At 49.7% G+C, this 20,635-nt stretch overlaps 1 protein-coding gene across 6 annotated transcripts in view; it reads right to left on the bottom strand.

Moving 5' to 3' along the window:
* Myh10 (myosin heavy chain 10) overlaps positions 1–20,635 on the bottom strand; it is a 127,347-nt gene that overhangs the window by 8,832 nt on the left and 97,880 nt on the right. For all 6 annotated transcript variants that reach the window (XM_036198117.1, XM_036198120.1, XM_036198114.1 and 3 more), the window contains 13 exons: positions 20,008–20,214; positions 16,548–16,685; positions 16,039–16,162; positions 14,338–14,509; positions 12,959–13,171; positions 9,795–9,939; positions 8,761–8,967; positions 6,388–6,492; positions 5,487–5,639; positions 4,901–5,149; positions 4,179–4,391; positions 3,228–3,440; positions 2,058–2,219 (listed from right to left, as the gene is read on the bottom strand). In XM_036198117.1, the coding sequence (XP_036054010.1) occupies positions 2,058–2,219; positions 3,228–3,440; positions 4,179–4,391; positions 4,901–5,149; positions 5,487–5,639; positions 6,388–6,492; positions 8,761–8,967; positions 9,795–9,939; positions 12,959–13,171; positions 14,338–14,509; positions 16,039–16,162; positions 16,548–16,685; positions 20,008–20,214 (2,301 nt within the window). The remainder of the gene's footprint in view (positions 1–2,057; positions 2,220–3,227; positions 3,441–4,178; positions 4,392–4,900; positions 5,150–5,486; positions 5,640–6,387; positions 6,493–8,760; positions 8,968–9,794; positions 9,940–12,958; positions 13,172–14,337; positions 14,510–16,038; positions 16,163–16,547; positions 16,686–20,007; positions 20,215–20,635) is intronic.

Raw genomic sequence — 20,635 nt, 5'->3', positions numbered from 1 at the left:
TGGTCTCCAGAGGCTCATAGATTGGAGTACTCAGTCCCTAGTTGGTGGAACTGTTTGGGAAGGACAAGGGGTGTGGCCTTTCAAAAGCCCACATCCACATCATTCCCAATTAGTGCACTCTCCCCCGCCCCCTCTGCCTTTGGCTCTGGCTCCAGGGGGTGCTCTCAGCTGCTGCTCCAGAACTGTGCCTGCCTGCAGCCATGCTCCCAAAAAGATGGTCATGGGCTCTAACCCTCTGGAACTGTGAGCCCAAAATTAAACGCATTATTCTGTAAGTTATTTTGATCCTTCTGTCTTAGCACAATAGAAAAGTAATCAGACTGTGTTCATATTAGTGAAATTCATGATAGCCAAAAGGTAGAAACTGCTCACTGCTTCTAGCTTTGAATGGATGAACAAAATGTGATGTGCATATGTTTCATCTATATATCCATACAATGGGATTATTCAGTAATAAAGCCACAAAATGCTTATTCATGCTACAACATGGATAAAGCTTGAAAAGCATTACATGAAAGAAGTAGCCACAAACATCCATCTATTGTAGGATTTAATTTCTATGACATGGCCAATGAAGACAAACCCAGACACACCAAGTCAGTGCAGCACATTTGCATTGGATGTGGCAGAGATGGAGATGGTAATGGCAGCTAATAGGTATGTGGCTTCTTTGGGAAGGGCTGTAATTAGCACTGGGTTCTATAACTCAGGATAAACACACAACTCAAAACCCCAAACCAAAGGAAATGAAACAGGTTCTATGGTATGTGAACACATCTCAATAAACAAGAGCCAATAAAAACTCAGTATTTCTTTTCCTTTTTTGGCAATCAAAAAAAATTTTTTTTTTGTAATTATCAAGCCAAAATAAAAATGTTTGTATTCAGCTTTAAATCTTTCTTAATTTAAAGATGGTTGGTGGTGGCACACACGTTTAATTCCGGCACTCATGAGGCAGATCTCTCTGAGTCTGAGCCCAGCCTAGTCTACAGAGCTTGTTCCAGAATAGCCAGGGCTGTTACACAGTAAAACCCTATCTTGAAAAACTAAAGACAAAAAACAAAAAAACCAAAACAAAACAAAACAAGTTTGTGAGTGTTTTGCCTGTGGGAGTGCATGTGTACCACATATGCATGCAGTACCCGTGGAGGCCAGAAGAGGGCAACAGATTCCCCTGGAGCTGGAGTATGTCTAGTTCACGTGAGCCACCACGTGGATGGGTGCTGGGAATCAAAGGTTGGTCCTGGGCAAGAGCAACAAATGCTCTTATAACTTCAGGCCTCTCCTCAGCTTTAAAGAAAGTACACAAAAGCAAAGCCACTGTCCACAAAGCTGCTGTCCACAGACAGTCTCCCACAGAGGCTTTGTCTGTGATCTGTCTGCACATGTGCAGTTGGAAGCAACAGTTCCTGTGGCATCTCCTCTGTCAGGCGGCTTGTCCCGCTGCTCTTCTGCACACACAGCCTGTCAGGCAGTGGCTGGTGGCTCATTTACATTTACAAAGGCTTTGGCTGAGAGAGTTGCTGAAGGTCAATATGTGGAATCACAAAGTTAAAGGAAGGAGAATTTCCTCAAGTTTTGCTCCCAGCTCACCCCCTTTCCTAGCAATGCCTATGCCCAACCTCAGAAGGAGAGGTGCCACCCTGCACTGGCTTGGTATCATGAATAACTAGAGATCTCCTTTTCTCACTGTGGCCATTAAACTGTCTTCTGGGCAGCAGAGTGATGATTGGAGCTGTCTGAAAAGATCACATTCACAGCCCTGGAGGAGGAAAGTCACATCCTTTTGGGGATGTGGCTGGGTGGAGAACATTACTTGAGCATGTTGAGGGACACAGGACCAAATTCCAGCAAAGACGTTCCTCCTGTGCCCCCCCCCCCCCCAGTTCTGTCTCAAAGGCAAATCCAATACCCGAGGAGACAGCAGCAGCTCAGTGTGACAGTTGGGTGCTTGCACTGTCTCCCAGCTCCAGAGTTTCATCTTGTGTAAAAACCACATGCTTGGCTCTAGTGAGGCCACCGGACCCTGTCTGCAGAGCTAAGCCTGCCACACCTACCTGAAGTTTGCGAAGCTGCTTGACCACTTCGTCCCGGGCTTTGTTTGCGGCCTCTATCTGAGCCTCCAGGTCCTTCAGGTCTATCTCCATCTTCTTCTTTGAAGCCACAGCAAGCGCCCGCTGTTTCCGCTCATCCTCCAGCTCTGCCTCCAGCTCCCGTACCTGAAGGACAGTGCTGGTTTACAAGGGGAGCTTGTCTTTCTGCAGAGGTCCCTGTCACCCACCAGTCTCTATTGTATTACTAATGTGATATAGAAATGTAGGATGCAGATATAATAGGATGACTCGGCTTTTAAAAAGCAGCACCTTGTTTAAAATGCACTGAACCCACCAGCACTCACTACCTCACAGGAACTGGGACACCAGAAATGTGGTTTTAACTCATGAAATTTGTGTAACTTACCCAGCAATAAAGAACTAATCAAGTTAATGTTAGTAAAACAAAACCAGTAAAATAAAATTAAATATAAATGAAGATTTGTTCCCATGAACTCCAAGGGACACTTAAAATATCCAAAATTAGTTTTCAAAGTAAACCTCTCGCCCCCTCTATCTATCTATCTATCTATCTATCTATCTATCTATCTATCTATCCATCCATCCATCCATCCATCCATCCATCCATCCATCCATCCATCCATCCTTCCTTCCTTCCTTCCTTCCTTCCTTCCTTCCATCCATCCATCCATCCATCCATCCATCCATCCATCCATCCATCCACACACACATTAAAAATTAAGTACCAAGCCTTTTCTTTTCCTCATAAACAACCTTTAAGGGCAGGGGATGTTGCTCAGTGGTAAGGTGGTTGTCTAGTGTGTGCAAAGTCATGGGTTTGATCCCAGTCTGCTGGGGTGGGGTGGGGGTGGGGTGTGATCTAAGGAGGCCATGGGACCTAAGTGGTGGGAATCTGCAGTGTGCCCCATCTGCTGGGCAGTTTCCTCCCTCTCTGTACACCTGAGCACCCTGACGGCTTTCCTCTCACAGGCAGCCTAGTCTAAGCATCAAGGACACTAGAGAAAGACAGAATCAAACCCAGTGACAGCCAAGTCCTTCAGTAGTCAAATTTTCTCCAGCTACTGCTCCCCAGCGTGAACTGCAGGGCTGACTGCTGTGCCAGCTGTCGGAACGCACAGCCGGGCTCTGAAGAGCACGCCTTTCCCAACCCACCTGCTTAAGTAGCAGCCGCTTCTTCTCCTCACTCTGCTCATCTCTGGTTTGCAGGTCTCTCTCAAACTGGGCCTTCATGGCCTGCATGTTGACCTCCAGGCGGAGCTTGGCATCCTCTGTGGCCTGGAGTTCGTCCTCCAGCTCCTCCAGCTGGGTCCGCATTTCCTCCACCTGTTGCTCCAAGGCCCGCTTGGATTTCTCAAGCTCATGGACCTAAGGCAGGGGGAGCATCAGAATTGGTGAGCAGAGGCTGCTAGGCTTCTGTTTGGAGATGTGACTTAAAACTGCAGTTCTGACTGCTGTGAATCACTCCACATGAGTGAATCAGAGAGCTCCACATGGAGCTGAGGCACGGGTTGGCGTACCTGGGTGCTGGGGCACCCGTCTGCTGTGTGAGGCTACAGGAGCCTCAGAAGAGATCATGCACACGGGCAAGGCTCACAGCAAACTTGTGATATAGGGGGTTAGTCTGAAAAGCAGGCATGGCCACAGGAGGCCTGACACTTCTCTGTGTCCTCCACAGACGTGAGCCTTCTGACCTGGTGTGTACTGAGTGCTCCACCTTCTGCCCCAGCTGGCCTGCCCAACCTCTTGAAGCAGACCTAAGTGCTGACTGTCACACATTCCCTTTGGGGACTGTGGTCATGTTAGCTTTCACAGGGCGAGCAGAGGAAACCTTAGGAAGTAGCATTTGGTAACCCAGCAGTCACCCAAACCACAGGGCGTGTGAGTGTTGGTTAGGCAGGGACTATGGAACCACTAGTGAATTTTCTCTTCACTTTTACGGGGTGGTATCTATCATGGCTAGCCTCTCCTTGGCCATGGAGCTGGTGTGCAGAGGGCCTAGTGGGACGAGGGGGGTCTTCCATCACTCACGGGGTGGTAAGAGGGTCCACAAACCCATGCAGACGACACCCGCTCCTTCCTGTCACGCAGCTATGGGCAACTTACATTCTTCCCCACATCATCTTTGGAACTCATCAGGTCTTCCATGTCTGCTCGGAGCTGCTTATTTTGCCTCTCGAATTCTTCCTTGGCCTCCAAAGCTTCTTCCAGGGCCCGCGCCAGGGAGAGAGCTTTGGTTTCTTTCTCTCTGGCCTCAGCTTCAGCCCGGTCCCGCTCTTCTGCATAGCGAGCAGAGATTCCCTTCTCTTCTGCCAACAGCTACGAAGAGCAGATGGGCACAGTGAAAACACCACTCACTAATGGTGCAGCCTTGCTCACCCTAAGAATACCACCACAGGCTGACCATCCCTATATGGACTTCCAAAGCTTTCTGAGTGCCAACAATGCCCAAGAGGAAAATTCCACATCTGCCTTCATGTAATAGGCCACAGTAAAATACAAAGTGTGTATGGGCTGTAAGCATGGGCTTGTGTGAAACATGAATGAATTTCAGGTTGACACTTGGGTGCTGTGCACAGTGTATCTTTATATAGACGAATTCCCAGACAACACACTCCCAAGCCTGACACAGTGCTCATGCCAAGAACTCTGCATGGTGGGTCTTCACCTGTGCAGGATGCAAAGGCCTTCTCCTACTTCCTCTTTTATGTTTTCTGGACATTGTATTACTTTTAAGCGAGAAAAGGTTGTCTTAAACCAAAACCAAAAGCACAAGCTTGGCCAGGATGTGGGGTCTTGGAGGCCTGGGACATGGGTGCAGCCCTCACCTGATCGAACTTCTTCTGTTTCTTCTCTAAGTTGGAGACGATCTGGCGCTGGTGGTCCAGGTCCACCGTCAGGTCGTCCAGTTCCTGCTGTAGCCGGTTCTTAGTTTTTTCCAGTTTGTCATATGCCAGGACTTTCTCCTCCAGCCGCTGGCTCAGTGCCTCCACGTCCTTAAGCAGCTTCTTTTTGGCTTCTTCCAAACTCTCAATTGTCCCCAGGTCATCGTCCACTTTCTTCTTGGTGTCAGCCAACTAGGTTTTGGGTAAGGAAAAAAGGGTCGGTATAAAAACTCGTCTGATTTCTGCATTTCAAGAATAAAAACACTTGCTTTCCATAGACCAACACTGACAAGGAATCCCGGGAAAGGGGCCCTTAGCTAAGCTGTCAAATGGCAGCTGGACTGAAACCTCACAGAAGCCACGATTCTGCCTTTAAAGGTTGCAACGTTAGGAGGAGGACATGCAGTGAGCTTAATTAGTGCAGCCTAATTAACCGCCCCAAATGCAGTGGCAGAGTCCCACACGGCCGGCCAGCCGCTGTTCACAGCACATCTAGGGCACACTGCTCACCCCCCCAAAAACCACGCACCTGGGACTGCAGAGCCAACACCTGCTTCTCCAGGTTCTTCCTAGCCTCCTCCTCTTCCTCCTGCTGCTCCTGAAGGCTGTTCTTCTCCTCCTCCAGCTGCCGGATCCGACTGCTCAGGTTCAGTTTCTGGCGAGTCTCTTCCTGCAGGAGCTCCTGTGTGTTTAAGAGTGAGTGTAGGCTACCCCATCAACAAACCTGGGCTCGAGCCCCGCCAGAAAATCAAAAGACCAAACAAAGAGAACTCGCTCTTGACAATTGCGTCATGAAGAAGAAAGTACCTCTGTGGACAGAAATACCCAGTGACACCAATGACCGCCCAAGGCAGTTCTGCAGCCATCGGCCACTCAGACCCCACTCTCAGCGAGAGCCCAGGCCAGGTGACACCACTTGGCCCTCACATGCCCTGAGCTGCACTCCCTCCAATCTCCTGCTTTGTACTCCCCTGCCTCAGTCCCAGCATTTGGCAGGCATTCCGATCCACAACCAGTCTCAGCCACCCCATTAATCATTTTTCCTTTCTATTTTTAGCTTGACTGCCCCCCATCCTCCCATACAAATGCAAGCATGTCTTTGTTGCTTTTGGATTGGAACATTTTTACAGCTTGTGTCCCAGGGCTCTTGCCTCCTTTGGTCTCACTGACGAGGGAGGCTGTGACAGCGTCCGCACTGGGTGCTGAACTTGTCCCTCACAGCTCAATTACTCCGCTCTCTATCCGAGACTTTTACCCCCATATCCTGAGCCCCTCACCCAAACCCGGAAACAGTGTTTGCCTCATCAGCTGTGTCATCACAGAAATGCACTCAGCAGACGTTCTGGGCAGAACTTCCTACCAGTTCGCCAAAAGTCCTCTGTTTCAGAGTCTAGCACACACCTACTCCCTCCCTCGCTCCCCCAGAATACCTGTGTGTCCTGCAGTTGAGACTCGAGACCCGCTGCATCCTTAGCAAATTTAATACCTTTCTTCTCAGCTTCTTCCAGAAGGGTTGAGACATTGTCCAGCTCATTCTGCAAGGAGGTAAGGATGAAGTTCAGTTCCACAGTGAGAAAGGATCTACCAACACAGCTCCTAGAGAACAGAGCAGTGCATGTTTGTGCACGTGTGTGGTGCCTCTGTGTGTGTGAGAACTTTAACTAGCACGCTCAAGGCCTGCCTCCCACCTGGAGTAGTGCTAACACCCGCTCTCAGCCCCTCACCACAGTCTCCCACTGAAAGGGCAGAGGCGTTTGGACGCCATGCCCACGCCTGGCTTCACTTTTACCACGAACAGACAAAAACCGAAACCACAGCTTTTGGAAGTCACTGCCGTGGCTGTGTGGTGGGCCACTGTGGGCCAGCAGGCGTTTTCTGTTGTGTTAATCTACATGAGGCACGTGCTGTGGGGCACACAGCATTTAGGTTCTTACAGAACTTGAAATTTTCTTTAAGGGACTCCAAAGGAAATAAGCATCCTAGTAATCAGCCAAAAATCCTCCCAGCTTTTAAAATCAGGACGAATATATAGCTGTTGATGGCCAGACTCTAGGGATAAAGTGATACTTCCTTTTCCTCCTCAGTGAAGGGTATCTCCAGAGAGATGGCTCAGAGGGTAAGAGCATTGGCTGCTTTTCCTGAAGAACGTCCCCAGCACCCACATGGTGGCTCATGATGGCCTGTAACTCCAGTCCTAGGGACCCCAATGCCCTCTTCTGGTCTTGGTGGGCATCAGGCACACAAGTGGTATATGTGGATAACAAAACACTCATAAAAGTAAAAAAATATAGCTTAAAAATATTTTCAAAAGAGCAAAAAAAAAAAAAAAAGTCCCTATGGTTTACGATGCCTTTTACTTTATTTCTGTGAGTGTTGTGGACACAGGTTTGGAGGGACTCAGGAGGGACAGCAGGCCACCCTTTGTCCTCTGCTTGTGCTGTCACAGAGGAAGTGCACAGAGGACACACCGCACACCTCACAAGACAACCATGTTTCTATTTCCGCTGGTCTAGTAATGCCCTTCAGAGAACTCTTTTGCTGCCCTTGGGTACAGGGAGACCTCTGAAAGCTTCCGTGACCTTTCTTGCCCGGCAAGTGGAGCTGGAATGAAGAAGCAGCAGGGAGCACCCACGTCCACAGGAGCCTAGCGCTTCCCAGGAAACCACCCCCATCGCTCACCTCACCTCCGAGCCACGCAGAGCTTAGAGGACTGTTTCTAGCAACCCCCTTTCAGGAACACCTTCAGAGATCTGCGAGCCCCCACCCCTGCCCCCCACAGGCACAACAGGTAATTTTGTACACAGCAGGCCAGAGGCTGCTCTCCCTAAAAGGCCTGCTTGTGACATCCCTGGTCAGGATGCAGAAACCTGGGTTTCAGGTCCTACAATTCCCTAAAAGAAAAGCATGGCGCACTGTGCTTAGACTATCTGGGCAGACAGTGTGGCCTGTGCTGAGATCCCGCTGTCCTTCCAGGCACAGCACCCACACGACCCACCTCAGCAGGGACCCATCACTTGCTGAGTGTCTGATGGGATTCCTGAAGGGTGACACTTGACACACTGTCACCACCCTGCTGAAGGAACTGAGTGCATGCTGGGGACTGGGCTGGAGGTTCTCCAGATGCACACAGCTGACCACCACAGGGTCCGTTAGCTCCAGCGTCCTTTCCTGTCCCGTGTTCCCAGACTGGAGCAAACCACTGAATCACTGGGAGAACCTGAGCCTCTGCAACAACCAACATCTGTATTTTTTTTCAGTGCAGCAGCAGCATAAACATCTCTTCCAACCAAAGATTCGTCTGTAAGCTGCTCTACTTGCCGCACCGACGGCCCTTACTAGACACTGAAGGTATCTCTCTGATCCAATGCTTTACACACACACACACACATCTCCACAGGGAGCAGCTTTAAAGCTGAACCTGTGTGTAGCTTTATCTCTCTAGGATAAACAACAAAGACACCGACTTTGGGGGTGGTGGTCCAAGAGTATTCCGTTTTATGGCTTATAATCCACAACTATCAAACTAGGAAAAAGAAGCTGTACCGATATACCCTTTAACCTCGCGTGTAAAGCTGGCCTCTCCAGTGCTCTAGTTAACTAGACTAACAGAGAAGATGAAATTGTGCTTAAAAACACCCACTACAGCCACAATTCACAGTAGCACCAGGCAGGTCTAAACAACTCACATGTCTTAATCTTTAAAGTAAGGATTATTTATTTCACCAAACACACTCAAGAGCTGCCATATTTCACTGTGATGATGCTTTCCAGGTACCTAGCAGAACATTCCAGAACCAGCTTACCTGTAGCTTGTTTGCTTTCTCAGCCAGCTCTACCCTGAGCCTGTCACCTTCTGACACCTTGGCATGGAGCTCCTGGACCTGGGCATCCAGTTTTTTCCTCTTGTGCTCCGACTCGGCCTTGACCTGCTGGAGTACCTTCACCTCACAGGCCAGCTCCTTGTTGTCCGTCTCCAGGCCCTGCTTGTTCTTTTCCAAATTGGCTTTGAACTAGGAGAGAGGAGGAAGAATTCTTGAGCTTTTGTCTTTCAACACTCCATAAAAATCACTCTCTTGTGTCTGCAGAGTTCTGTGGGGCACACCGGGAGCCTACAATCACCATGTGCCGGAGAAATGCATGAAGACACCCATCCTGAGCAGCCAGGGTTCTGGATGGGGCACACCTCCGGCGTTGTTGGGGCACTAACTATGGACTGTGAGATACTTGTCGTACTGTGTAATTCTTCTTGTCCATATAGGGCAGAAAGAATCAACTATGTGCAGTGAGTAACAAGTTGTTAGTTAAAAACATTTTTCCAAACTTACTAACCTGAGTTTGGAGCAGGGTTGGGTCTCTCTGAGCACGGCTGAGGGGGGAGATGACACTACCCGGGGCTCTGTGGCCACAGAACGTGGCTTTACTCTGCCTTTCCACCCTAGCCGGGTGACCCTAGCGTGTGCTGCTGAGCCTCAGTTTTCCTTTCCTTTAATGCTGAAGCCAGACTCGCAGCAGAGACTGGCCCTCACTTAAATGCTAACACCCTCACCCTGTACAGTGTGGGCGGCCTGTGGCTGAGCAGAAGGGGAAACAGAGGAAAGCGGCAAGCGGGAGGAAGCCTGTGGGGAAGAACGAGGATGGCTGCCCACCCTGGAGCAGGGGAGAGGCCGAGGTGAGCACAGGAGAGCAGGGCTAACGTGGTGCAGTGGCTGTTGGCCTCAGCTGAGGGCCGGCAGGGCTCTACAAAGGCTGGGGCTAGCCAGTGGGAGCACATCAACAGATGACTAGGTCTGTCGGGGTGTGGGGGGTTTGCTGCGACACAACCAGACAGGGTCCTCACCCTCTTCGCCTGTTCCAGCTGTTCTGAGAGCTCCTCCAGTGCCGTGGCGTGCCTCTGTCTCATGTCCTGGATCTGAGCGTCGTGGCTCTTGGTCTCGTCCTCGAGGGCCTTTTTCAGCTCCGCTACTTCCTGCTCACGCTTTGTGCTAGGGACACGTTTTTAAAGTTTGCCGATCAGAAATGGCTAAGCGGTTACACTAAAACACATTTTACTTGTGGTTTGGGCTTAGTGTAAACCTACGGCAAGTCCTCTGACAAACACCAGACATGCTGTTTCCAGGAAGTGGGCACGTCCATTACTGTGGCATCAGAAATCCTAGAAACAGTGCGGCCTGCCCTCCATGTGGACTCACGACCGTTATCACTGTGACGTCCACAAGGGTTGTCAAGTCCTTCTGTGCCGTCTGGCCTCACTTGTAGGTCAGGAACTGTAAACACGTGATGCCAAGCCGCCTGCCTCAGTTCAGCCAACCTCTGAAGTACCTCAGTCCCAAGAGGCTTGTAGCAGCTAGGCTAGGAAGGTGAACTAGGACCCTGCACCACACCATGAGCAAGCCTCTTTCTTTCTCATTAGCTCTGCGAAGCAGCAGTAAGTACCTAATGTCTGTCCTTAGCTGCAGCTGGGGAGAGGTAGGACCAGCTCTCCTGGTGTACAGGTGAACGGAGGGGTGTGGGGAGCATCTCATCTCCCTAGCCCATGCTGCTGTGCGACAGATGAGTAGTGGGCCAGCTCTCCCATGCTCACACCCTCAGGGCCGGCTCTCCCATTTCATGTTTTTCCGAGAAGTCATTTTTTGAAATCTGCCAACCTGAGCATCATGCTTACATGCGTGGCTTAGAGCCTGAAACCAGGAGCTGCGATACAGCTCTGTGGTAGAGCTCTTGCCTGTCACGTGGGAGGCCCTTGGACTGCCCACCTCTCTGCGCACTGAAACGAGTAAGGTGAACCCGCTCTTGCCAACACCCACATTGGCATGTCTTGATTGTCAAGCCCCACAGCCACCTTGAAGGGCATCTCTGGATGACTGTTTGCTTTCAGATGCATAACCCACGTCGACTGACTCCCAATGCCACGTTCCCCTTCCTGTTCTCACCAGTGGAACAGCTGAGACCAGAGGGCAGAGGTCACTGCCAAGAAAGGGCCGCTGCAGCTGCCAGCTCTGTGGTTAAATGTAGTCTCAACAGAAGAGTCACCAAAGCCCAATTCAGCCTCAAGGCCTGTTGGCTCAGATAGTTGGTCTGGCCTGTTCTCCTCCAGCTCTCCACCAAGATTACTTCAGCCTACCTGGTGGTCAGGGTCCTGCTTATCAGACTTCCAGTAAACCCAGCTACCAGTTCAACCACTTGTCAGTTTGATCCTGGTCTCTACTGGACCCCAAAGTCTCAGAACTCTAGCTCTAGCCTCTCCCCCAGACCCAACAACTTCAATTCCTATGGAGTTTCGGCACAGAAGAGAATCCCATGACCACGATACAGTCAGGGAAAACCAGCAGATGATGCAGGGGTGAGCAGGCACTCTAACAGGTACACACCCAGGCTGCAGGACAGCCACAGCTATGCCGAGTGTGTGCCACAACTGAGCACACGCTTGGTACAGAATTTCTTTCTAGCCCAGGCTAGCTTCAAACTCATGGTGGGCACTCTCCTGCCTCAGTCACCCAGGCACTTGGGAGTTACAGGTGTGGACTATTCTCAGTATAGGTTGATCTTTTCAAGAGACCAACAGGAGAATGGTCAGAGTTGTGGTCAAAAGCCCATCTAAGGGGCCAGAAACCGACTCTGCAGTTAAGAGTGTATACTGCTCTTGCCAATGTCCCGAGTTCGGTTCCCAGCACCTCCACCATGTGGCTCACAACTGCCTGTAAGTTCCGTTCCAGGGATCTGAGCTTATAGCTCTTCAGGTATCTGCACATCTGCACACATGGGCACATACCTCAACCCTTGTTAAGAAATGAAAGTAAAACGGTCTTTTGGGAGTGGGTACTTCTGCAAATTTAGACTTTTATAAAGCAGAACCTTTGGAAAGCAGGCCGGAACCTAAAATGCTAATGCACATTGAAGGCCCAAATCCTGGGCGATGTGTTGGGCTGGCCGTGAGTGTCTTTACTGAGTGCCCCCGAAGCCTGGGTCTGACCTCGGTCTCACTGTTCTCCAAGGTCAACCTGCTATCTAGACACCGTGACATGTCATTCTTCCCAGGGTTCCTGGTCTATGAGAAGATCCAGGCGTCACATCCTGACTCTTCTGGGAAGGGGGAGAATACTGGTTTTCAGCACTCTAATCCTCCCTTCTGGTGCTCGGTTCCATTCCTACGTCTCCTGATTTCTGTATTCAAAACCAACCCACCCCCCTTCACTTTATCCAGTATTGCAACCTCACACCAGGGCAATGGTGGCTCCTCCATCACCCACATCCTGGCCACTGGCGTGTGTGCACACCAGGCTGACTCACTAGTCTAGGCAGTGTGGGTTCCCTTCTGCCTGGATTCAGGGTACCCGGAAGGAACAGTGGTAAATAGAGGCAGAGACAAGGTGGGCTGTGTCCCGGTGGCCTCACGATGACATCTACATGCCAGTGGCCCTGCCTATCTGAGCTGTGACTGTCTATTGGCCGACAACTACAGGCTCCTCCCTGGGACCCTTCTCAGGCTGTGTCCATCTATGCATGTGGGGATAGCCCCTGCCTGGCTCCTGGGGGAGGGGACACTGTCTAGTGCATACCCATGCTTGAGGCCTGGGTATCCCTCTTCTTTGGTGCTGGGGACTGAGCCCAGGGCCTCTGCTTGCTCAGCAAGCACTCTTCCTCTGGGCTGCCTCTCCAGGCTTTTCGTCTGTCCCCTCTCCTCCTCATCTGCCTGACTTCCACTGTACATGGCAACTGCAGCGCCTGTAGGTGCCAGGCCACTCCATTGTGTCATGTTTATCCCGCCTTCCCCTCTGGTCCCGTTGCTTGTCCTCTATACACCTCTCTGCAACCCTTCTGGGTATGGCTACCCCGTCCTTCTGACCGCAGCGCTGACCACATCTCACATCTCTCAATTTGCTGTTTGGTTGGTCACAACCACAGCTTCTTCCTCACCAATTTCCCCGTCATCCTCCCAAGGCGAAACAGGCCATTGGATGGCATCTTGAAGCCATGCAAGGCACAGCAGCCCCTCACACTCACCGTAGTTCCTGCTGAGCTGCCGTGGTGTCCAGAGTGTCCTCCAGCTCTGTCTTCAGGGCCTCCAGCTCCTCACTCAAGTCCCGTTTTTGCTTCTCAGCCTTGTTCCTCGAGGCCTTTTCGGACTCAAAGTCTTCCTGGAGCTCAGCGATCTGGGCCTGCAGCTCCCGTACGACTTTAAGTGCGTTGTTCTTATGCAGCGTCTCATCGTCCCCTCTGTCAAAGATCCAGGTACAAGGCACTCAGGTGGCGCGGGGCTGGGCTGTGTCCTCCCACAACACCAATGCTAGTGACAGCACCCCTCTGAGGGCCCGCTGGGTGCACTAGGTTCCCAGGTAAATGACCGTCGAAGGTCCCGAACCAGCAGTCGGGGGCAGTGAGAGATGTGTTTCTCTACTTTAAAGTGTACTCAGAAGTGAGATGTTATGGTCGGAACCCTGCTGGAGGGGGCTGTCCCACCAGCGGGAGCACACCCGTGGTCCAGGCCTGCAACCTTCACACCTTCTAGTTCCCTCTCTTTGGCATATCTTTGTACTTACACGCATGGTTTCAGTGCTGGCAGAGGGTTCTGGTGGGGAACAGTATTTAATTCTAGAGTTTCCCAAGTGAAAAGGCCCATTTCCAGGTCAGAAAGTATTTGGCTGGACTCAATGTGGCAAGGCCCAGGAAATTTTAGTAAGATGTTTTTCTCTTTTTTTCAAATTTGAGACATGGTCTCATTGAACGGTGAACTTTTGATCCTCCTGCCTCCACCTCCGGGATTACAGGCATGCACCTTTACACTTAGTGCTGGGGTCAGACTTGGGGCTTTCTGCATGGCAGGCAAGTACTTTACCAGCTGAGATACATCTCCAGCCCCATTACAAGTCATTCTTAATTAAAACATGTTATAAATTAAGCTCCAAGACCATGTAGTCATGTAGTTCACTCTTTAAAATGAGATACTAGACAGAAATAAATATCTGAAATGGTTTCAATATTTCAAATAGCTTTGGACTAAATATCAGATCATAGAACAAGAAAGGAAATATTTCTGAAATGTTATTTCCTTGAACGTTCCAAAACACAGAGACTAATCTGTAATGCACAGAAAAGAAAATATCTGGTGTGGTAAAGGAGCTTGCTGTCTGGTGTGACCCTTCCAGGATTTTGAGATGTGACAATTATTTTAAGTGTAAATATTGACAGTGGTTTATGAGACCTTGCTGCCCTGATATAAATTATGTACCACTAGGCTGGGTTTTTTATGAACTTATGTCATAACCGACATTAAAGAAGCCACATCTTGTTCCCTGGGCTCTTCCATGCTCCCAGACATGGGCTGAGATGCAGGAATGCAGGCTGCCCATCCAACTGTCCCCGAGTGTGCTGGCACTGCAGACCTGGCCAGTGCTCCCTGAAGCTCCTCTTCCTTCTTGGCCAGCTGGATTTTGAGCTCATCGACCTGTGCTTGCAGCTCGGCAATCTGGTCCTGCAGGTCGGTGGTTTCACCGTCCAGCTTCCGTTTGGCCTTTTCCAGCTCCTGCCGTGTTTTCTCCTCCTTCTTCAAGCGTTCTGCAAGGCAAGAGAGAGCAGCCCTCACCACACTGCAGACCACACACAGTGAGTGGATGTGGTCCCTGCCTTGCTAACCCCAAGTCAAGTGCTTGGTCATCTGAGACCTACCAAGATTGCCTGGAGGTGAGATCAGTGAGTATGTGGATAGAATTTTAAGAGAAACTGGGTAGTGTCTAAAGATCTCCCCTTTTGGGGAAGTGAGTCTACATTGTTAAGAGCCAAGATGATCTGGAAAGGGCACTAACAGGGGAGGGCTACAGTCACTGCCTAGCCCTAGTTCCCTGGTCCTAGAACCCTGGTGACAGAGGAGTGGGCAGAGGCCACGTGTCTCCCCAGCCTCTCTGCTACAGAGGCTGGCGACCAATTCTGTTCCCACTGTTGGCTCCAGCAGTGTGACCTGTGAGTCCTGAATTCCTTAGCAGGAGCTCTCTGCTAAAAGCATGCCACAGGATAACTGGATGGACACATCTGTGTCATGGGCACCTCTTCAGCAGAAGACCCAAAGGGTAGCAGAGAAGTTTATACTGACATTCTATCTTTTATCTATACCAACCAACCAACCAAAACAAAAAACCCAAACTACCACCACCAAAAAACCCAAAACCACCAAAAATCCTCTCCAACCCTGAAATATTTAAAACAAACAGACAAAACACAATCCCATTTTTCCCCCCATTGATAAAGTATGCATTAAGAAAGCTAGTAGCAGGCCGGGCATGGTGATGCACACCTTTAATCCCAGCACTCAGGAGGCAGAGACAGGTGGATCTGTGAGTTCGAGGTCAGCCTGGTCTACAAAGAGAGTTCCAGGACAGCCAGGGCTGTTACACAGAGACACCCTGTCTGGAATACGAAAAGAAAGCTAGTGGGCGCTGGAGAGATGGCTCAGCAGTTAAGAGCAGGGACTGCTTTCCCAGAGGACCCAGGTTCAATTCCCAGCACCCACATGGCAGCTCACAACTGTCTATAGTTTCAGTTTCAAGGGACCTGACACCTGTGGCAAAACACCAATGCACATGAAATAAAAATAAATAAGTTTAAGAAAAGAAAAAGAAAGAAAAGAAAGCTAGCGGGCACACCCCTGTGGGGCCTGAGCAGACAGCGCTCACTAGCTGCGGGACCAAGGACAGGCTTATGTGCCCTTCACTGCCTCTGTCCTTTCTTCTGCAGCTGTCTCATCATGACATCATTTCTGCCAGAGCTGCTGACACTGCTCCTCTCCAGGGTCTCATCTGGCCAGTCCCTTGTGAGGTATCCCCTGGTGCTTCCATGCAGTGTTGGATCAAATGTCCAGAATGTCGCTGGCCTATGGAATCAATTTCCACCCCAACCAAGTTCACCAAAGGCAAGTTTAAAAAGAAGGAAACCATCCTAGTTCGATTCCATCGGACACTAAGTGACGCGACCAGAAAGATCTACGGTAACAGTGATGTCCTTGTCACAGCAGTCACCGTGCCCGCTTCCCGAGACTGTTCTGACGCCAGCACCCTGAGTCCCTGTCCTGAGCGTCTCTGGCTGACACCAACCTTCTAAATCTGAGATCATCACTTCTTGCTTGTTTCTGACTTTAGCCAAGTTTTTTGCCTTTTCTTCCTCTTCAGCCAGCTGAGAGGAACACTCAGCAATGCGATCTTCCATGAGTTTCTTTTCCTAAGTAGAAAAACAACCTATTTCAGAAAAGATATGCAAAATTACACCCTGAGTTTGGGATTACTGTGATGTGAGGAAAAGTGGGTAACTGGGCCCTGCTGATCCAGTGGCCTGCATCTCCCCAGGGTAGCCAGGCGCTCTCCTGGTGCCTGCCTGGTGCTTAGAGCCCGAGTACCAGGTGATACAAGTGGCGTAAATGAACAGACGGGAAAAGATTGTAAGGACATCTGACTGTCTTCAGAACTCCAGACAGGAAGCCTTACAGAGGAAGTAAATGCAGCTAAAATTCTCCAGAACTTTCTCGCCCCTCCTTTTCAGTTTGAAGCCACAGTTGGTGAGTATGCCAAGCTCTCCTCTAGATTCTACTGCATGGAAATGGTCTTACTTTGATAAATTTGGAATTCTGGTCCTCAAGAAGCAGAACCTCCTCTTCCATCTTCTTGATTTTGGCCTCTGCTGTCACCTTCTCCAGCTGCAGCTTCTGCCGAGCCCCCTCCTCCTCATCCAATTGCTCTTCTAGGTCCTGGTGAAGAAAAGCCTACGTCAATCTTCCCAGTTCCACTGCCAGACTCAGGCACACAGCAAGAGCACACAGGAGGAGCGATGCACTCATATTGTGGGTTCGGTGGGATTTGAAAGAATGAGGCGGATATTTGTGCCTTCACAAGTGAGAGTACAAACTGGGTCAATCCTTCGGAAGCCGACATGGCAAGCTCTGGAAACATGCCTCCAAATACAACTGTCGGAAACTGTCAGGGTGATTTGGATTAAAAAAACACACTATGAGCTGGGGGTCGAGGTGGTGGCTGTAACTCCGGCACTCAGGGCTGAGGCAAAGGAGATTGTGAATTGCAGGCCAGCAACACCAAGCCAAACACTTATAGCGCTGTTTCCAATACCAGGAAAACTATGGGAAGAGGCTTTGCAATTACGCTTTGGTACATCTGTGGGTTGGTATAACACACAGTAATTAAAACTCACGTTGTACAATGACAGTAACATGGGAAACATAAATGAGACAAACACACACGTGTGTAGTGAAACTGAACGAACTCTAATGTTTACCCAGTTTTACTCTACTGTTCTTATCTTTATCCACATCCTATGTTGTTGTATATGATAATAAACATGGATCAGTGGATATGGTTGTACATAGTAACCCAAGAATAACTTGGCTTTAAGATTTTACTTATGGTTAATTTCAGAATAAATCTTGTGAGGTGTAATGATGCCCTCTCTCAGAAAAGCTCCAAGCACATTTCCAAGGGTACAGAGCAGCATAATACGCCTCCATGCCCCCTGAAGTATAACAGGAGTCAACTCATGACCCATATCCTTCATGGGGACCTCCACCTCCTTCCTTTGGCTTATTCTAAAATAAATCTCAAGCATGCTATTCCATCCAAAAAGCCTTCAGGCTACATCTCTTTAAAAAAAAAAAAAAGGCTCTTTAACAAATCCATTTTCTGGTATCAAAATCTATATAAATCCCACAGGCGGTGACTGACAGGCCGTTTAAGCCTCCTCCATCTCTAGGTTGCTCTATCTATCCCCCTCTCCAGCTATCAGCCCCCGGCTCCCTACTGCCTGGGTTTTGTTAACTCCATCCTGCACCACACACTCCCATGGTGGCAAAACCAGGCAACACAGCGGTGTGTTCAGTATCTTTTCAATAAGTAAACAACTGTGCATACTGTTTCAGATAGCTCAAGAGGAGTGATGGGGGGGGGGGGGGGGGGGGTGATGGGGAGAGGGCCCCAAGTACTTTTGTATGTTCTAGGCCTTCTACGGTAATCCTATTAATGCTAAAACCAAGAAACTCATCTTTAAAACCCAGTATAAAGACAGTTCTGGTTAAAAAGGGCATCAGAAATCACCCAAAGTCTCAGAGGCAGAGAAAAACCAAACCAAACAAAACAAACAATGCATGGGGTCAAAATGGGGGTCTCTGGGCCACACAGCCGATTTAGAATCTCTGACATCCCACAAAAGAGAAAAACAAAGAACAAAAAACTCCTATACCTCATAATTTCATAATGCCATAAATAATTTTAGACTGCATTGGAACGAATGTCCAGGTAAATTAAAACACTGATGCAGAAGCCTGTGTTTATTCAGGAGAACATGAACCTTAACATCATGAAAAGACAAAGCAGGAAGCTAACTGCTTGTACAAGGACATAGCTGTGTTTTAAGTAAAGAAACATGAGCCTTTGGATAAAGGAATGCAAGCATTTCTTAGGAAGTGGTTAAAATGAGTGTAAAATTTAGTGCAAAACCCAGGCCGGTCAACAGGGTGGGGGCAGTGAGATGGTTCAGGGGAAAGGCCTCTGCCAGGCCTGCCGACCCCTGGTCCCGCACGGTGGAGGGGCTCAGCTCCTACAAGCTGGCCTCTGCCTGCGGTAGCGTGGGCACACACACAAATGCAGAAGTCTGTAGTAAAACACAGGCTATGAGGCCGGTGAGACGCTCTGCAGGTGAAGGCACTGGCTTCACAAGCCTGGCCATAACCCCACAGTCACCCCCTGACCTGGCCTCAGTCCCCAGCACCCCCTGACCTGGCCGCAGTCCCCAGCACCCCCTGACCTGGCCTCAGTCCCCAGCACCCCCTGACCTGGCTGCAGTCCCCAGCACCCCCTGACCTGGCCTCAGTCCCCAGCACCCCCTGACCTGGCCTCAGTCCCCAGCACCCGCTGACCCCACAAAGTCACCTCCTGACCTGGCCTCACAAAGTTACCTCCAAGCTCCATATAATACTCCCAATAAAGCTCCAGAAAGGTAACCATGGCTCGTGATTCTTCTGCCAACCAGCACACCCCTCTGTCGGCATGGCCGCCGCAGGCGGTGGCCAGCCACCAGCAGCACCAATTTAACCAACATTTAATAGTGTGATATCTGTGCCCCAGCCCGAACTAAGATTTAACAGAATGCTAAGGTCTATGTAGTTTTGATTGGATACACCTTCTGTAGATCTCTTTATTAATGGATTATGAATACCAATGGAAACAAGTATACTGCATCTCACACTTAAACAGGACTGCTAAGGTCTGACAATACCCTGTTTGTGAATAACTCATTTATTGTGACATACAATCTTAGATTAACAGTATTAAAAAGCCTGTACTTGTACAGCTTTTGTGGCACTCCACTAATTTTCAGACTATTTGAAAACTGTCTTGAAGAGAGACGTTACCTGGCTGACTCAGTCCAGTGTTTAGTCGTTTTGATAAACATCTGATTGTGCACTGCAATCTCACGAGCTACGCAGTGAGAATGTTAAGGGAGAAATGTTCCTGCCTGAGTTTGGGGCTGGCTTCTCAAGACACGGACACCAGAGACCGAAGGGGTGTGATTAGGGCAGTGGTGGAGCAAGAACAAAGGGAGATGTGTGTGTGTGCATGGGCACAGCCAGGACACCCACTGTCTGGGCCATCTGTCTGGGTGTTCAAGCACTGGGGAGCTGCTCTGTGACTTGAGCTTGTGTTTCAAGGCACCAGGGCAGGGCTAATTCTTCTCCATCAGTGCTGCATACTTCTTATGAACGAACGCAGTTAGGAGAGGCCCGAGTAACAACTGGAATGAGTATAAAAACCAACAACATGAAGGATCACCTAAGCTCTAAGGAATGCTCTAGTCCCTGGCTGGTTTCTGACTTTGTGTCTCCACAGTGCAAGAGGCCACGTTAGAACACAAAGAATTCCTACTTGAAATAATAAACCCATGTTTGCAGAAACCTTGTTAAATCTGTGCTCCAGATGAACCGTTGGTACACGCGACCTGTTCTCTGTAGATAAGGAACCCACATGCTCCCCAGACCCAAGGACAGTTCTAAGAGCTCCAGGCACCTGAATGTGAGCTTGCATCTTTTTCTTCTCATTCTGGAGGATCTGGTTTCTCTCTTCTTCCTCCTCCACCCTGGACTCCAGGTCGTGGAGAATCTCCTCAAGCTCCTGCTTCTTGGCGGCGAGTCTTGCTCTCATCTCTTCCGCTTCAGCAAAGAGCTCTGTCTCGGCCTGTAGCTGCTCTGCAAGGATGTTCTTCTCTTCCAGCAGCTGAAAGCACAACACAGGGGCCAGGGCCAGGGCTCAGCCAGAGTGCACACACCACAGACTCCCCACGACTTCCCAGTCAGTGCCCACTGCCTCAGACACAGCAAGTCAAAAATATGGGACACAGAGACAGGATCTGTGAGTTCCAGGATAGCCTGTCTACACAGAAAGTTCCAGGCCAGCCAAGGCTACAGAGAGACCTTGCCTCAAAACAAACAAACAAACAAGCAAGCAAACAATATCTGACAGAAATTTCAAGTATGTCTTGTGTGCATGTATAAAATAAACGACATGAAAATATTTTTGGTTGTTTCTGTTGCCATAAGTTATCTTGAATAATAGATACTAAGTTTGCCAGGTGGTGGGGTGGTGGCGGCGGTGCATGCCTCTAATTCCAGCACTTGGGAAGCAGAGGCAGGTGGAT

This window comes from Onychomys torridus, chromosome 8 (genome assembly GCF_903995425.1).
Source record: "Onychomys torridus chromosome 8, mOncTor1.1, whole genome shotgun sequence".
In the NCBI taxonomy this organism is placed as follows: Eukaryota; Metazoa; Chordata; class Mammalia; order Rodentia; family Cricetidae; genus Onychomys; species Onychomys torridus.
This window is presented reverse-complemented; position numbering and strand designations above follow the sequence as displayed.